The following is a 16910-nucleotide window of genomic DNA, read 5'->3' on the forward strand; positions in this document are numbered from 1 at the left end:
TGCCAACATAAATGTTTGTATAGTTCTAGCTGATGGGTTTAAGGAGAACAAAATAAATAAAAAGACCAATGTTGTACATGGTAGAATGATCAGACTGAGCCTTAAAAGACAAAATTTAAATAAATAAAAAAAACACACAAATTGCATCTTGATAGCATGGAGATGTTGTTCAAAAATTACTCTCTGGTTTTAGTTTTAACTTTTTTTAATGGAAGCTATTGGGAAAAATAAATGAAAGAATTTTGATTAAAAAGGTCACTAAAATGAATAGTTTCCAAATCCCATTTGGAGAGTTGTGCACTCGTAGGGCAGTGGTGATAGACATCTTATATACAATTTTGACCCTGGGTCTGGGTGTTTTTTTATATACGATATTAGGAAGGAAAAGAAGATATATACAAAAATTCAAAAATAAACTAACAGGTGCAGTGCAACACATGTCAGCATCTATTAAAGGTACAGAATGTGAAGCTGAAGTGATTAACATACACGTGACTTCATGTGTGACTAGAGTTTGCCCAGCACAGACTTGTGGTTACTGGGAGTGAGATCCAGCCTGTTTGCTGCACTACTGGACACTCATTGTACCACCATGTGGCACACAGTAGAATGACAGAACTGGACAATCCAAGAGATGGGACACTTTTATAACAGCAGGGACCACTAAACGTCATGTCAGTATTTAGAATAATCACTAATTTGAGTTTTAACACAGGAAAGAACAACGGGTTGGTTTTTAGACTCATTTTGTGATTTTTGAGTAATTTTAAAAAGTTTTATTGTTTTTCTTTATTTTTTGTTTGGTGGAGGTTTTTTTCCATTATTTTGTCAGTCGTCTTGTGTATTTTTTGTTGTCATACGAGTATTTTTTGTTGTCGTTTTGAATATTTGTCAATCATTTTGTGTATTTTTGTTGTCATGTCTTTTAGGAGTTTTTATTGTATTTCTTTGCATTTACCTTGAGGGGCACACAAAATTAGGCAGTGGGTCGCAAGTTGTCGATATCTAATCCAAGTAGATCACTTCCTAATTTCAAAGATTTTTTGCGCTAAATCATACAAACATCTGTGAGACTTGAGTGGGAAAGAAACTAGTTACAATTTCTGCATTTTCTGTCTTTGCAAACGAGGTAATGGTAATTTTAAAGTATAATTATTTAATGAATATAACCATTTCCAAATGATTAGATTTTTTCCTCATAGTTGTGACACAGAATGCTTGGATCTTGTAAAATTGCAATTTATAAGAATTATTGCCATTTTATGTGTATCTCTTTTTTGTGTATATGGAGTAATTTACATGTTTTTTTTTAACATTTTTATCGTCATTTTATGGGGATGCACAAAATTAGCTCTGAGGGCTCTGCTCTACAGTCCTTAGACGAACACTCAACACAGGAGTGTGCACTCACCTGCCTCACACCAGTAGCACTTTGCTCATGTCAGCAGACAGAGGAAGACATTTTTACTGGAAACAAAAAACAATTTAGTTCCTCCTATTGAGTCAATGTGATTATTATGGATTTCATACAAACCTGACTCTGCTCAGAAAACAACAGCCAACAGAGCTGGCCTGTCTAAATGAGGACACTAGACTGCATTCATACATCAACCATAAAACCAGTTTATTGAACAACAGTTCAAACACTTTTGTGTGCTGCCCCAGGATGCATAGAAGGTGTTCGAAATGCAGGAGATCCACGCCCAACTCTAAAAACCAGTGTTAACAATCTGGCTGCTTAGTCCTTAGTCTGATCATTAGGATGTGTAAGGCTCACACACTGTTCAAAAACTACAACCTAGGCTGTAACCAAGGGGTGTGAATAAAGAACAGGGTGAACTCAGAGTAAGGCTACATGTAGAACCTGGTCAGGAGAAATCATTACTACATCTTTAAGATGACACAAACTGTGGAGCGATGAAGACTAGTCCTCATACATGGACGGTCTCCATCGTTCTACGTGTGTGTGTGTGCAGCTGAGACGCAAAGCAGAAGGAGTGAAGAGCCGAGGCCCTGCCCCTACACACAATCAACCAAGCTGCAGAAAGGAAATTAAAAAAAATACATTGTGTAATATTTTTCTGGAGAAATCTTGATCAGAGCTTCTGCTTTAAGGAAGCAAAAACACCAGGCCGAGGGTGAAAAAAAATCATCTGAATTACGAGTCCATACATCATGTCCATGTTCTCCTCTTCTTTGAAACGCAGATCGACTGTGCTGCTGTCGCACGCCCATGACCAAAGAAGAGAGAGTGAGTGAGAGAGAGAGAGAGAGAGAGAAAGAGAGGGGAGGGCGGGCTCTGAACGGTGGCGTTGGTCACTTTAACCGTTGCACAATGACGGCGTTGAGGAGGTTGGCCTGCTCCAACGTCAGGCTCTCGTCCATCAGCTCCTTGTTGGGGAACGTAGTCATGAGAATAAACTCTCTGGCAGCCATGGCGGGGCGGGCGGCCACCACGTACTGCCGCAGGTCGGACACCCTGAGGACGACACATAGAAGGAGCATTAAATTGTGCGACAGGGTGGAAGCAGGGAAGGATTCTATCATACTGGAGTTATTTGGCCTTGTGTCTGTGACAAGATTATTTATTTTATCCTCTAGAGTCCAACAGTAGGGCCACCAATTTTCTGTGATCTCAGAAAGCAGTAAAAAAAACAGATTCTGAAAACACGACTTGTCCCTCTATTTAAAATCTGGCTCCAATTTGACAAGAAAACGCCTCGCATGCATTTTTGGGCACAATATCACACATTTACACCCGAAAACATGTGATTGAATAGTTAGAAAGTGTGACAAATGTTCAAAACAGACATAATCCCATTCAAAATGCTGATAACGGAATGTCAAGTGATGAATGCAGAGGCAAAAGGCTCTAGTACAAAGACCGGTTTAGCTGATGGTGTATTAGCTGAGCTGGTGATGAGTTTCCCTGGTGACACGTCACAGCAAAAACACCTCCAATCAAACGACTGAGCAGGATTTCGGCCAAAACGTGAGGGTGATTCTCTGGTTGGCAGTTGTTAAAGGTTTCACGAATAATGTTTTGAGACCATGTCACACATTCATGTGGGATTTTTCCCATAATATGAGTGTTTGAGGGTCAAAAGTGTTGCACACATATTTTAAAGCCTTGGTTCCCAAAGTCGGGTATGGGTACCGCTAGGTCTAAGCAAAATGTCATAGGGGAAATGTGAATAAAAAATAAAAAATTGGAAACTAGAATATAAATAGACCAGAAAGTCTGGATCCTCCATGCATTGCCACAAATTAACCACTGGCCTCTGTAAGACTTCTCTCTAGTGGTGACAGAAAAACATCAAAAAAGTGCAAATATGACAAGAGCTACATTGCTTTGTGCTAGCCAAACGTGCTGTCAAGACTTTGATGCCCTTTGCCACCACAAACTTCTGTGAAAGTGGATTTTTTTTTTTGCTTTGACAAACATAAAAACAGAATACAGAACGAGACTTTGTGTGGATAAAGTTTTAAGACTCAAGACTCTCAAACTCAGCCAAACATTACAGAGTTCTGTGCATCCTCTCAACCTCACACTTCTCATTTCACAGTTTCAGGGTGATGAATTTTTTTTTTATTTCTCACAGAAAATGCCAGTAGGCTAGTTAAATCAGTCAAGTGATAATTCTAAATAAGATGTTTTATTGTGTCCTTACAGATTTTATTTTATTTTTTATTCTAAATTATTCTTCATCAGGAGAGGTAAAATTCATAGACAATTTTCTTTGTATCTGACATTACATGATAATGTTTTGTAAGTGTGCATGAGTAGAGGGTACATGGCTTCAGGTTAAATGTCTGAAGGGGTGCAGGAGTGTGAAAAGTTTGGGGACCACTTAGTTAAAGCTCTTGAGTGAGTTCAGAGGAACTCTACCAGCCTCCATTAATCATCTGAAGCATATAAATGTAAAATGAATAACAGTAGTTAACTTTTAGCACATTTGGTATGATTAGAAAAAGTTTAATAACCAGTGAAGTCATCTAAACGAGGAAAGATGATGAAATGGAAACAAAACAAAAATGGTGGGAAATAAGGGAAAATTTGAAACAGAAAATCAAAGGCCCTAGAACATTGGTACAGTGTTTCTGAAGGCCTACTCCACGTTGGTACAGAGCTCCTGATGTGTTCTGTAGCTTCACGTGTCACTCGCTCACCTGTGGCTGTGGTTGAACTTTTGCACCAGCCTGCCTCCATCAGCCAGTCGGATCTGGATGTTGGTGACGGGCTGGGAGGGGTCGACGCTCACCGAAGAGCTGGCTTGGGCCTCGTTTGCAGCCTGGTCCTGATTAGTGGCAGGAGCAGTAGTCAACTCTGGAGTGGCACTGATAGGAAGGATAGAGGATGGATTAGTGAGAGGTCAAACCAATCAGGAACAGCTGGTTCTGCACAGCAGAGGGTGCTGCTGCTGCTGCGCATGTGAAAGGAAAGGGGGGGGGTGCCTATAGTGCTTCTACAAACATTGAGCTGTAGGGTGTTGTATACATGCATGTCTACCAGGGTTGGGTCAATTACATTTTTCAATTACAATTACATCTTCAATTATCCATGTTCAATTACAATGGGCTATATGCACGCATCATTTCTGTGTTTGGAGTAAGGGTGCAATGATATTTCCGGTCGCAGCATTCTGAATGCAGAAGTACCCGTGTTAGTTAAAGTTGCTGCTGCAGCAACGGCAGACGTGGTCAAAGAGGACCAGGGTGCTAAGCTGCCCTTGTCGATGCCGGGTAGCTTTTATTTACGTTGTACATCTGTTTAAAGTGTTAATATGTGATTGTGTTTGCAACTTGTTGGTGCAAAGTGGACTCACCGTGGCTGTTGTAAACAGGAAGCTACGTATCTCAAGCTTCTTTAATTCTATGTGTTTTTATGTGTAAAAAGTGATGAAACCTAACATACATAAAAAAATTATATATATGTATTGGCGATGAGGCGATAAAATAATTTTTTTTTTCAACTGAACGGAGCATTATTTCTTCAATAACTGGTGACCCACTTCTGACAGTTGCAACATCCTACAATTTACAGCTGCTCAAAGGTAGCCTGGAAAATAAAACAATATAAACCTATTTAAAGACACTAAACGGTCAATTTAACAGCTGGCTCAACATGATTATGGGGTGAATCATACACTTCCGTGTCATATTATTTTCAACTTGAATGTAAAGTTACGTGGGACACAATAGGAGGTGCAGAGCGACACACAGCAATGGTGGATTAAACTGCCGTCCTCACGTTTTTGAAGACAAAATCAAGGTATATGCAGGAGTCCCGAGGTTAATTTCAATACCTTTTTAAGACTTTTCAAAAAACCTTTCAAAAAAATGTAAGACCCCATCGCCACTTTAAGATGTTGTTAGCAACACAGCTTTACAGTTGCAGTTTGCAAGCATTAAGGCTTGCAGTGTGAAGTGAATGTAGCCTCTGTGTCCATCAGCTCTTTGAGCTTTTCTTTGTGCCTTCGGCATATGGTGTTGGACTTGGTGAGAAGTTGGGCCATTAATGACTCAGATTTTCCTTCTGCCTGCTCAGCAAGATGGTCTACATCAATTTGAAGTGTGTTGCACACTTCATGTAGGATTTTGATCCTTTTCTTCAGCTCTTCGACTTTAACTGCATTTATGCCCATCGATGCTACACTTATCTTTTTCTTACAAAGTGTGCAACAGGTTTCCAGGTTGTTATTCTCACCTGAATTCAGGCATCTTGAACCAGGAGTCAGAGAACGTGCACTTTCCCATTTTATTTTTATGTGTGTCTGTTTTCGCGCCGGACATTCGCTGTTACGTGAAGCCGCACCCGTATACACGAGGCCCCAAGGCGATCTTGCTCCGAGTACGCAACCGAGTCAAAGCTTGAACACCAATAAAATTTAATACCACATGAACTCGCGATTAAGACTTTCCTAATACTTTTTAGGGGCCTTAATTTTCCCACAATTGATTTATCAACTTTTAATACTTCTTTTTTTTTTTTTTTTTTTTTTTAAAGGATTTTTTGGGCTCTAGTGGCCTTTATATGACAGTTGCTTGACAGGAAAGGGATCAGAGAGAGCAGGGAATGACATGCAGCAAAGGGTCCCAGGCCGGGAATCAAACCTGGACCGGCTGCAGGTGAGGAACTACAGCCTCCGTTCATGGGGCGGGCGCTCAACCCACTGAGCTAAACACCACCCCAACTTTTAATACTTCTTAAGACCCATGTCTTAAAAAATATCTATCGAATTTGTTTCTCATCTCTTTGTTACCGTGTTAGGCTTCCTAATTGATTAAAATATTGGTATTTACATTTTTGGTGTGGTTTCTGAGCCTTTTTTTCTGTCAGAATACCACTTGATTTATTTTTTTTTAATAGTAAAATGATCCCCAAGAAAACTGACAGGTAAACTTTATCTGAAACCTATTTTAATAATTGTTAACTACAATATACCTTAGAGAAACCTATGCTAGCCTAACTGCCCTAGATGGCATTACTCTGGCACGAAGCACAACTGTTGGAAACCTTGGGGTTCTATTTGATCAGGATTTATCCTTCAACTCTCACATAAAACAAACTTCAAGAACTGCCTTCTTTCATCTCCGTAACATTGCTAAAATCAGATCTATCCTGTCTCAGGGCGACGCCAAAAAGCTGGTCCATGCTTTTGTTACCTCTAGACTGGATTATTGTAATTCTCTTTTAGCAGGCTGCCCGAGCAAGTCGCTTAAGACACTTCAGCTGGTTCAAAATGCTGCAGCACGTGTACTGACTAAAACTAGGAGAAGAGATCACATTACTCCTGTATTAGCCTCTCTGCATTGGCTTCCCATAAAATATAGAATAGAATTCAAGATTCTTCTTCTCACTTATAAAGCCCTAAATGGACAGGCACCAGTCTATCTCAAGGAGCTTGTAGTGCCATACAATCCCCCCCAGAACACTACGCTCTCAAAATGCTGGACTACTCATTGTTCCATTTGTCTCTAAAAGTAGTATAGGAGGAAGAGCTTTCAGTTATCAGGCCCCACTTCTCTGGAACATCTACCAACCACGGTTCGGGGAGCAGACACCCTCTCTACCTTTAAGGTTAGGCTCAAAACATTCCTCTTTGGTAAAGCTTTTAGTTAGGTACCAGCTCATAGCTCATAGTTAAGATGCAATAGGCATAGACTGCCGGTGGGGGGGTCTGCCATGCTCGGTTGGAGAGAGGTTGGAGAGGGCGTTAAGAGAGAGGTCATTTAGGTTAGAGAGGGACCGGAGAGGGTCCCATTCCTCTCTCAAACACTCCCTCTATGTCTGCTTCTTCCCTTGTGTGTTTGCTCCTGTACTCCTTCTGGCTTTTGTCTTGCAGGTCCGTGGGATCCTTAGTGTGGAGTTACAGAGTCTCAACAACTCTGTCTCCACCCTTTCCTCTGCACACACCCAACACAGCATAACGTGGATGGCTGTTCATCATAGGAATGGGATCCACACAAGGTTCCTGCTGCTTAACAGAAGGTTTTCCTTGCCGCCATGATGAATTCATGTTGGGTGTGGGATACATACAGTATGTATGTGCATATACGTATATATGCATATGTGTGTATCCATAAAATGATGAGTCCGTCCTTAAGACTGCTCTACTGTAAAGTGTCTTGAGATACCATTGGTTATGATTTGGCGCTATACAAATAAAAGATTGATTGATTGATTGATATTAATATTTGGTAATTATGATTACAACAGCAACAAATTATTTCAATTACAATTAGGTCATAATTGTAATGAATAATCAATTCAACCATTACAATTGTAATAGACCCCAACCCAGGTATATAGTGCCCAACCCTCGTCAGTGACATCCAGAGTGGAATTAACCAATGTAGTTGTTTCTGACGTCACAACAAAAGGACCATTGCTTCTTGTTTAAACTCACCTTCCCAGTTTTTGTCCTTCACCTTCAAAAGCTTTAAAGGCCAGCTTGGGTTTGGAGAAGTCTTCATCCCTGTGGTCTTCCATGTCGAGGTTGACCTGCCCCCCTTTGGACTGTTGCCGTAGCTCCAGAGGAATCTCTCTGAAATGACAACAGACACATGGTTGAAGTCCTGTGATTGAACGAGATACAAAATACGAGTTGCTCCTCTCACCCCCGTCTGATCGCCTCCAGGAAGTTTGCATTTCCAGGGTCATTATAGTTTCTGAGTTCTCCATCACCCAGACTGAAGCCCGTCCGCCACAGCTTGAGAACCACATGGACCTAACACACACACGATAGTCTTTTGCACTGTAAACCAAACTATGCTGCATTTGCAGCATAAAAAATAAAACTTGATTCTCTAGCAAGACATTCTGTGTGAGGCCAATAAAATATGTAATTATATAAAATAACTAGAACTGCAAGCAGTTATGAAAGGGGGCCAAGCCTTCCCGCGCGACTCGGCCCCCAGGTTTCGTGGAGCCCGTGGAAGTACGTCACGAAGGATGACGGGCTCGTGGCGAGCATCAGGACACAGGCCAACGTGCCATTTGCTGTGAACAGGTGGATATGAAGTTTTGGAAGATGTGATTTAAAGTGTGAAAATTTCAGGCCAAAATGCGTTTGCACCCATTTTAGCGCCACCTAGTGGTGCACTTTTTGGTATGGGTGATCTGTGTGCTCTTCTATGGTTACGCTGTAAATTTCACATCCCTCAACATAATACTTCAGCTGAAATAAAGGTTTGTTTATTTATGTTATGTAGTAATAAGACACGCCCACTTTACCCAATCGCGATTCACTTTGAAATACGGTCCCAGGAACGACCCAAGGTCATACCCACAAAATTTGGTAAAAATCGGTCTTGCCATTTATGAGATATACATTTCCCATATTTGCAGTGCCCCCTAGTGGCGTAAATTAGTAAAATTTTGCTTACACCCTTACAGTCACATGCCAACCAATGATCTCAGATTTGGTGTTGTTAGCATTTATTTTGACCGAGATATGCAACAGTTATGCATTTTTATGGCTAGCTAGAAAAATTTACTAAGTAATTATTCGCGCATATTTTGAGCCAACAAAATTATGTTATCAGCTTTAGATCAAGTCCAACTGAAGACTCTACTTGCCAAGTTTCATGCCGATTAGACAAAACCCCAAGGAGGAATTTGAAGAAGTAGGTTTTTGATATGTCGTGACTTACAAAGAGCAATGTGCTGTGGGAGTGGGCGTGGCCTGTCAGAAGATGCGACTTTATGTAGGGAACATGTGGATATGAATTTTTTGAAGATGTGAATTAAATTGTGAAAGTTAGATGCCAAAATGTTTTTGCAATTATAGTGCCACCTAGTGGCGCAATTTTTGGTATGGGTGGTTTGTGTGGTCTTTTATATCTACCCTGTAAATTTCACTGCCCTCAACATAATAATTCAGCAGAAATAAATGTTTGTTTATTTATGTGTTATTGTCATTAGCCACGCCCACTTTGACCAATTGTGAATATCTTTGAGATATCGCCTCAGGAGGGACCCAAGATCATACCCTCCAAATTTGGTAAAAATTGGTCTTGCCATTTAAGAGATATAAATATTCATTACTTGTAGCGCCCCCTAGTGGTCTACATCATTCAAATTTGGCGCATACCCTCACAGTCACGTGCCAACTAAGGATCTCAGATTTGGTGTTGTTAGCATTTATTTTGACCAAGATATGTGCCAGTTCGCATTTTTATTGCTAGCTAGAAAACTTTACTCGTTAATAATTTGCGCATAATTTACTCAAACAAACTCATAGGGTTAACTGGAGATTACGTCCAACTGAAGACTCTACGTGCCAAGTTTCACGCTGATTGGACCAAACCCCAAGGAGGAGTCCGAAAAAGTATGTTTTCAAAATTTTGCGATTTTGCTCCAAGAAAAGTTATGGCGGAAATGGGCGTGGCCTAGCCCAGGTGATTCAGTGCTATTCAAGGAATCTGGGGATATGAAGGTTTTAAATTTGCAACAAACGGTGTGAGAGGTATTGACCAAAACGTGTTGACCTTTGTTATAGCGCCACCTGTTGGCGGACATATGTGAATTTTTGCTTCCAAGGTCCCCTGGGGGCTTTGGACCCAACCACCAAAGGGCATCACCCTACCTTGCACGGTTTATTCTGCAGCACCACTTTTACCAACAGAACTATAAAAGGTAACAATAATAATAATACTTACGATTACAATAGGGTTCCTAGCACCGCTGGTCCTAGGAACCGCGTATGCTTACATATGCGGTTCCCTGGCCCCGCGGGCTTGGCCCCCTAATTAAGGTTTCTAAAGCTGATATCAAATCTGATGAAATGCTTCACGTCAAGGTATAAGAAGCTTCTGCGAATGTTTGCCTTGTCCTGCATCACGGCTTCGCTCCTCCAAGCTTCTGAGAAGAAGCAGGTATGACCTGCAGGCCTGACCCTGCTGCTCTCTCAGCACCACAAAGATTATGAAAATCTGTCTGCTGTTAGCCTCACACTGCCTCCTCTCAGGCCTGATTCTGTAGTTCCAGCAAAGCACTTTTAAATGATAAACAGCAGACCAATGGAGGTGTAAATTCCTGGATTCCTCGTGCAGCAGCGCTGCCAAGCAAAGCTAATCCGAATTGATTAAAGTCTCTCCTGGTCTAAACAGTCTCTAAGATGTCTCTTTAGATGATGACAAGGGATCCAGTTATCTTAATGTGTTCTGTTTGAATAAAGCAGGGTTCAGACATTTGGTCGGTGTTTTGGTTGTTAATATTGAAGATGTTTTTGATTGCCGGCACTGACCCGTTTCAGATTTGACTCATCTTGGGACAAAGGAGACAGTGAATCAGAGAGAAACAACTAAAACTCACATCCTGCAGGCTGTTGGAGACTCGCCTCGCTCCGGCCACATAGGTGGATTGCTCCTCAGGGGCGGCTCCTAGTCTGTAACCTCCGCCGATGAAGGCCTGGAATGACAACACGACAATGAAGGGGGGAACAAGAGGAAGAAGACTGAGGTCAGCCTCCACTGCACCTGAGCTCTGCTGGGCTCTCCAGGACCTCTCCCGCTCCGGTCCAAAGGCACAGCTCCATGTTCCTTGGCCCCTTTAAACAGATCCTCCACCACCTCATTGGAGCTCTTCTTCTTTGGAGGCCCAACGATCTGCTGCCCGCTTCGCTCTGAGCCGCCTGCAAAGAACCTGACAGAACCACAAAGAGGATTAGCCTGTGCTAGCCACAGCAGTCACACACAGAGAGGGTTAGCCTGTACTAGCCACAGCAGTCACACACAGAGAGGGTTAGCCTGTGCTAGCCACAGCAGTCACACACAGAGAGGGTTAGCCTGTGCTAGCCACAGCAGTCACACACAGAGAGGGTTAGCCTGTGCTAGCCACAGCAGTCACACACAGAGAGGGTTAGCCTGTGCAGGATCAGATGACTCAGATATATGACCACAGTTAAAAAACACAGAGGTTTGGCCTGTTAGGTAGATGTAAACTAGACTTGAGCACTTAATTCTTACGGTCATTTATTGTATTTTCCGCAAAAAAACTCTGCCAAAGTGACTTCCCAACACATATCTAATGTTTTCACTGAAAGTTTAGGCAAAACCAATCGCAATTGTTTATTTGGGGTTTATACAAAAAGTTCCAAATCCATTTCAAATTGGATGCTACACAAACTGAGGTGATATCAAGGGAAAAAATGGGAACAAACTAGAACAAAAATGGTGTCAAACCAATCACCTACCTCCTTGTTTGGAAAAGAAACACAAGAAATTCCAGTAAGAATGAAGTAAAAACACTTCAATGCATCTGTCTACAGAACTCCACGTCCCACAATGCAATACACCATACTTTCATTTCAATGAGAGTATATACAGTGGAGATCAAAATGTTAAAATGTATGATCTCCAGCAGACTGAACTACACTCACACCTTTATGCTTTGTTCTTCCATGAGTCCGTTAGTGCTTGTTCACCGCCATTGTGGATCAGAAACGCTGAACAACAGCTGCTATTTTAAGATGCTCTCATCATCACAATGTAAATCAATAAATATCCTTTATTGAACCAGGTAAAAAAACTCATTGAGATTTTAAAGCTTTTTTTTTTTTTTAACAAGAGTGACCTGGACGGCAGCACCAAAAAACAGGACGGTTACAGCAAACACACACAAATAAAATGTGGTCACACACTGGAGGAGAGCAAGAGTGAGGTATACATTTGGATAACTAAGTCACAAGATCCCATTGAGCTTATTTCTCTTTTTTGTATAAAGATATGTCAATTTTAAGTCCTTTTGTTCATCATTCCAGCTTGTCAGGGCAGAAAATTTGAAGGCCCTTTTACCCAATTCAGTTCTGACTCTCTGGACCTGCATCTGTATGGTGTCTTGAGAGTGCAGGCCATACTGATGATCTTTCTACATGTGTAAACACAAATGTGTAGGTAGAAGTCCAAGAATAGATTACTAAACAAAAGTCAACCAGTGAGAAAGTCTACGAACATACAAAGATGGGCAATGTGGTCCTCAATTTAACTGTAGGTGCTAGGCTCATCAATGTGTTATGAATGGGCTTTCTTTTAATACCATGCATAGGTAGAGTCAACAGGTTCCAACCACTCATGGTTTCCTGGTGGCCAAGTTTACATGGGAGCTTTAATTCCCTTAAAGCAGAATAAAAGTTAATTCCTCTTTAAATTGACCTTGTAAACACTTAATTCCTAATGCTAATTTAATTCCGAATTAAACTTAAATCTGAATTAGGTGGATGATTTATTCTGAATTAGATAATTCTTCTCCCTTGTAAACACTTAATTCCCCTTTAAGTTAATTTCGGTTGTTCTGCGCATGCACGATTTACCACAATGACAACATAATCCAGGATGGCTATCCGGACTCCAGCCGAGACTGTTTAACAAGGATATGATGAAAAGAGTGGATGGACTAAAGCATAAATATATAGACTTTCACACAGCCTTATTAAACATACATGAACCACGGTAAATGCGGTAAATGGGACAGGCTTTACCAGACGGCTGCACTAGAAACCCGGAGGCAGAGTAAATGCGGCCCCGTACTGCATTCACAGTAGGGCTGGGATAAACGATTGTTTTTTTTAAACGATTAATCTAATGACTATTCTTTCAATGCATCGATTAATTTAACGACTCATTTTTCCAGTTTGATTAGACTATTCGATTATCTCCCCATTAATTGACTAAAAGTAATTTATACATGTTGATTTATATATCTAAAATGAAAAAAAAAAAACATGAATTCCTTAACATTGCAATATATGTTTATTGCTCTTCAACTCAAAATTCCAAAAAAAAGTTCAAGTAAGAATACAAAAGTACAAAATAATGCATTCAGAGTCAGAAGTAGCATTCAATAAAAAAATTAAAAAGGCAGCGGGAGCCTGCAGCTCACAGTGTGTGTAGTGTTGTTGTTGCTGCTGCTGCTGATGTCACGGCCGTTGTTTGTTGCTTGTCCCGTCAACGTGCTATCGTCCGGTCACACCCGGGATAAAGGACGAGGGTTACGGGGAACAGCTACTTTCAACAAACGACTGCGTGTCTTCATTGCCTTGCGCTTTTAAAACTCGGAGGAGCCACTCGCGTTAGTTATTTCCCTGCGCCGCCACCTTTGTTTTGGTCAGACGACGCATCTGCGCGCATATTTTGCGTCAACGTCATCTATGTCGACGCAAAATTCACAGGCTGTAATATCACCAAGTTTATCATTGTACCAGTTGTTAGAACTACTATCTCTACCAGGGAGCAAATATTTATTCCTGGTTATTGTTTTCTGGAGTTTTACTGGACTTCATTTACCCGTGATTCCTATAACCGTTCCACTCTGCGGTCCAAACTGAAACTGTGTGTTATTGTGCAGCTGCTGCTTAAAACTACAATCAAAATAAAAGTGAAAACAGTTCTCGTGTGGTCTTCTGTGTTATAGCCAACAATAAAAGGATTGTTGTGTGTTTTTCCTGATAGACGTGATACATCACGTTCGCCCCCTGTCCAATCAGAGCCTTCCCAACCCCCAGATCTAAAGCGAAATTGATTAAAGCCGAATAAACCGGTTTTCCATGTAAACTTCAATTCAGGAATTACTATTTCCATGTAAACACGAAGCAGAAGACTTTCATTCTAAATGATTTAATTCGGAGAAACTAATTCTGAATTAAAAAAACATCATGTAACCGTGGCCAATGATACAACAGAATGAAAGCTAAACAAAGTTAAAACAGAAAGTCTGATTTACCTCTGGCCTTCCTCTTCATCACTTTCATCGTCGGCCTCGTTCATCAGATCTCTAAAGGACGTCACTCTGGGCTGACTGCTGCAGATAGAACAACCCACAATGATTACATTTCCTGCTGTAATGTTACGTGATCAAAGGCATACCTGGGCCCTGCTGAGCGAGACACAGAGGAACCTCCCTCAGGTGTGGGGAGTGTCACAATGTCGTCATCAGCTCCATCCTCAAAAAAGCTGGCCAGTGCAAGCTGAGGAGAAATTAGAGAATTCAAAGCTGAGAAACAAGATGAGAGAGACTGTGGACTATGGAGGTAAAATCATGCCAAATCTTCACAGACACACGAAACACGTTTTACTCACGCCCAACGATTTACAAACAAACTCAGGATTGTTAGCAAATACAAAACACTCACAAACATCACAGAATGCATTTCGTTTTGCAAAAAGGAAACGTACCAAGAAACAGAGAATGTTTTACACATAATATTTCAGGTACAAAACAGGAAATGTATTATAAAATGTACTAGCATTTTTGCGTGAATCTACAAGCAGGAAAATTAATGCCAAAAGTCACATGACAGTTTTTCATTGTTGGAGAATTTCTTTTTGTACTATTTTCGTAATTGAATGCATGTTACTCTGTAAACCATGCTGTATTTGTTTGACAGGTACATTTCTTATTTGTGAAACAAACATAATTACTTTGTAAACAAAACAACAAAAACTAATAAATAAGTTGTATTTATAAATAAGTATCTGGCATGCACATTTAGTGTGTTACAAGGAAGACTACTATTATAATTCATTAGATCAGATGTGGGAGTTCATAAGTTATACATCGTCTCGCTGCTTTTCGAATATGAATTCAACCTATTTTTGTTTCAATGGTTTGTTTTGTTTTCCATTTGTATTACTTCGAAATAAACAGTTTGTGAATCGTAGAAATAAATCCTAACGAGTCAAAGCTATTTATCTGCAATGTATCAAATCATTAACACTAAATAAATAACGCTGTTATTGTAGAACCGTGAAAAACGAACCGAAATATTGTTTTCTACTTTCAGTACGGATTTGTTTTTTTTTTTTTTTTTTTGTAAAGAAAAATATCCGAGAAGAGTTTTAAACTCGTTGACCTCCACAAATTGTATTTAACAACAATAGAAGTCAGTCATAATTTGGCTGGAGAACCACCACACTGGAAACACTGCTAGCTTTAATGTTGTTAAGGGATTTTACCGAGAGTTTTAAAATTTAAACCAGGTTCCGAACAGTGTCACAGGAACCGGACTAAAGAAGCTAGTCCGGCAGGCTCAGCTGTGCCACAGAAGCCGGGCCATTGTCAAACAGTGACTTGCACAAATACCCGGCACCAGGTTAGCATTAGCCGCAGCAGCTGCTCGTTCCGGGCTCGGAGTGTCCGCTCCGTGTCACACCTCAGCCCCGGACCAACACCAAGGAGAACAGCACCTGCAGGTTCCAGCCAGCGGACTCCAGGAAAAAACGAGCCCGTTCGTCTTCCACATCAGTCACTGCAACGAACTCCCTCACAGACTCATCCTGGCTCGCCATCTTGGTTTGCTCCGTTTACCAGCGGTCCGGCTTAACAAACGGAAACAAGAACGATAAACATGGTTCCGACCTGAAGGCTGCTCTATAACATACCAGTGGGCGTGCACTGTAGCTGTTCCCACTCAACCAGAGAGAGAGAGTTGCGACAACTCCGTTCACTCCATTGGTTCGTTTTTTTTACAGCAATGGCGGCTCATGGAGCCTCAATCGTTCCCGGAAATGATGCACTTTTGAACGGTACGACGTTTAAATAATCATTTTGGATATTATTATTATTATTATTATTATTATTATTATTATTATTATTATTATTATCAACGTATCTAAACCCATTAACGTGTGCATTATTAAAGCATGTTAGTGGATTATCCCTATATATTATAGATTAAGAGATCACAAGCAGATAACAGATGAAGATAGGATATGTTAACGTTACTGGATAAAGTTAGCAACACACAGCCTTAATGTTGGCCTTAACTACGTCAAAAAAGCAGGTAAGGTAGCTGTTCACACTAATCTTTAAAACAAGTTTACGTTAGGACATTTTTTTATGGAACTACATAAACATATATTGTATATGCACAGACATATGACGATGTACTATATAGATATTATAAATCAATGCAGTTATTGATGACAAATTACCGATAATCCCAGTTATGTCACTCAGAATCAATGGATTTGAATTACCCGCCACTAACTTCCGGGGAACAATGAATCACGTGACGGTCAAGCGTTTTGGACTTCCGTTGTCGCAACTCTCTCTCTAAACGACTCTGGTCCCCTCTATTCTTTTTACAGTCTATGGCATATATACTCTATGGCATATAGTCTGTAAAAAGAACAAGAGTGTTATTTTACTAGTGTGGTAAAATATATTTAATACTGTGTGTGTTAGTGTGTATAAAAAGGTACATAAATATTGAATATTGAGTAAATAAATACATATACAGGTTTTTAAATCTTCAAATCCAATTTAGAATTAAGAAAATTAAAAAAAAAACTTATATTATCGTTTTATTCTTCATCTTTTTTGTCTGCATTTTCCTTGTTATTTGATCTGATCCATGGAAGATATCAAACATTTTTTACGAGGATGTATGCAATTTTAATAAGATTTA

The 16910-nt window shown here is 40.4% G+C and overlaps 1 protein-coding gene across 1 annotated transcript; it reads right to left on the reverse strand.

Annotated features, from left to right (window-relative positions):
- Positions 1 to 2052: 2052 nt before the first annotated feature.
- On the reverse strand, positions 2053 to 15872 carry nsfl1c (NSFL1 (p97) cofactor (p47)). The gene is made up of 9 exons (XM_028453905.1): positions 15688 to 15872; positions 14368 to 14468; positions 14225 to 14302; positions 10984 to 11149; positions 10820 to 10915; positions 8122 to 8231; positions 7911 to 8048; positions 4171 to 4338; positions 2053 to 2479 (listed from the first exon to the last, which is right to left on the reverse strand). The coding sequence occupies exons 1-9, from the start codon at positions 15787 to 15789 to the stop codon at positions 2317 to 2319; spliced, it is 1122 nt and encodes a 373-aa protein (XP_028309706.1). The 5' UTR covers positions 15790 to 15872; the 3' UTR covers positions 2053 to 2316.
- Positions 15873 to 16910: the final 1038 nt, after the last annotated feature.

Source organism: Gouania willdenowi, chromosome 7, assembly GCF_900634775.1.
Source record: "Gouania willdenowi chromosome 7, fGouWil2.1, whole genome shotgun sequence".
In the NCBI taxonomy this organism is placed as follows: domain Eukaryota; kingdom Metazoa; phylum Chordata; class Actinopteri; order Blenniiformes; family Gobiesocidae; genus Gouania; species Gouania willdenowi.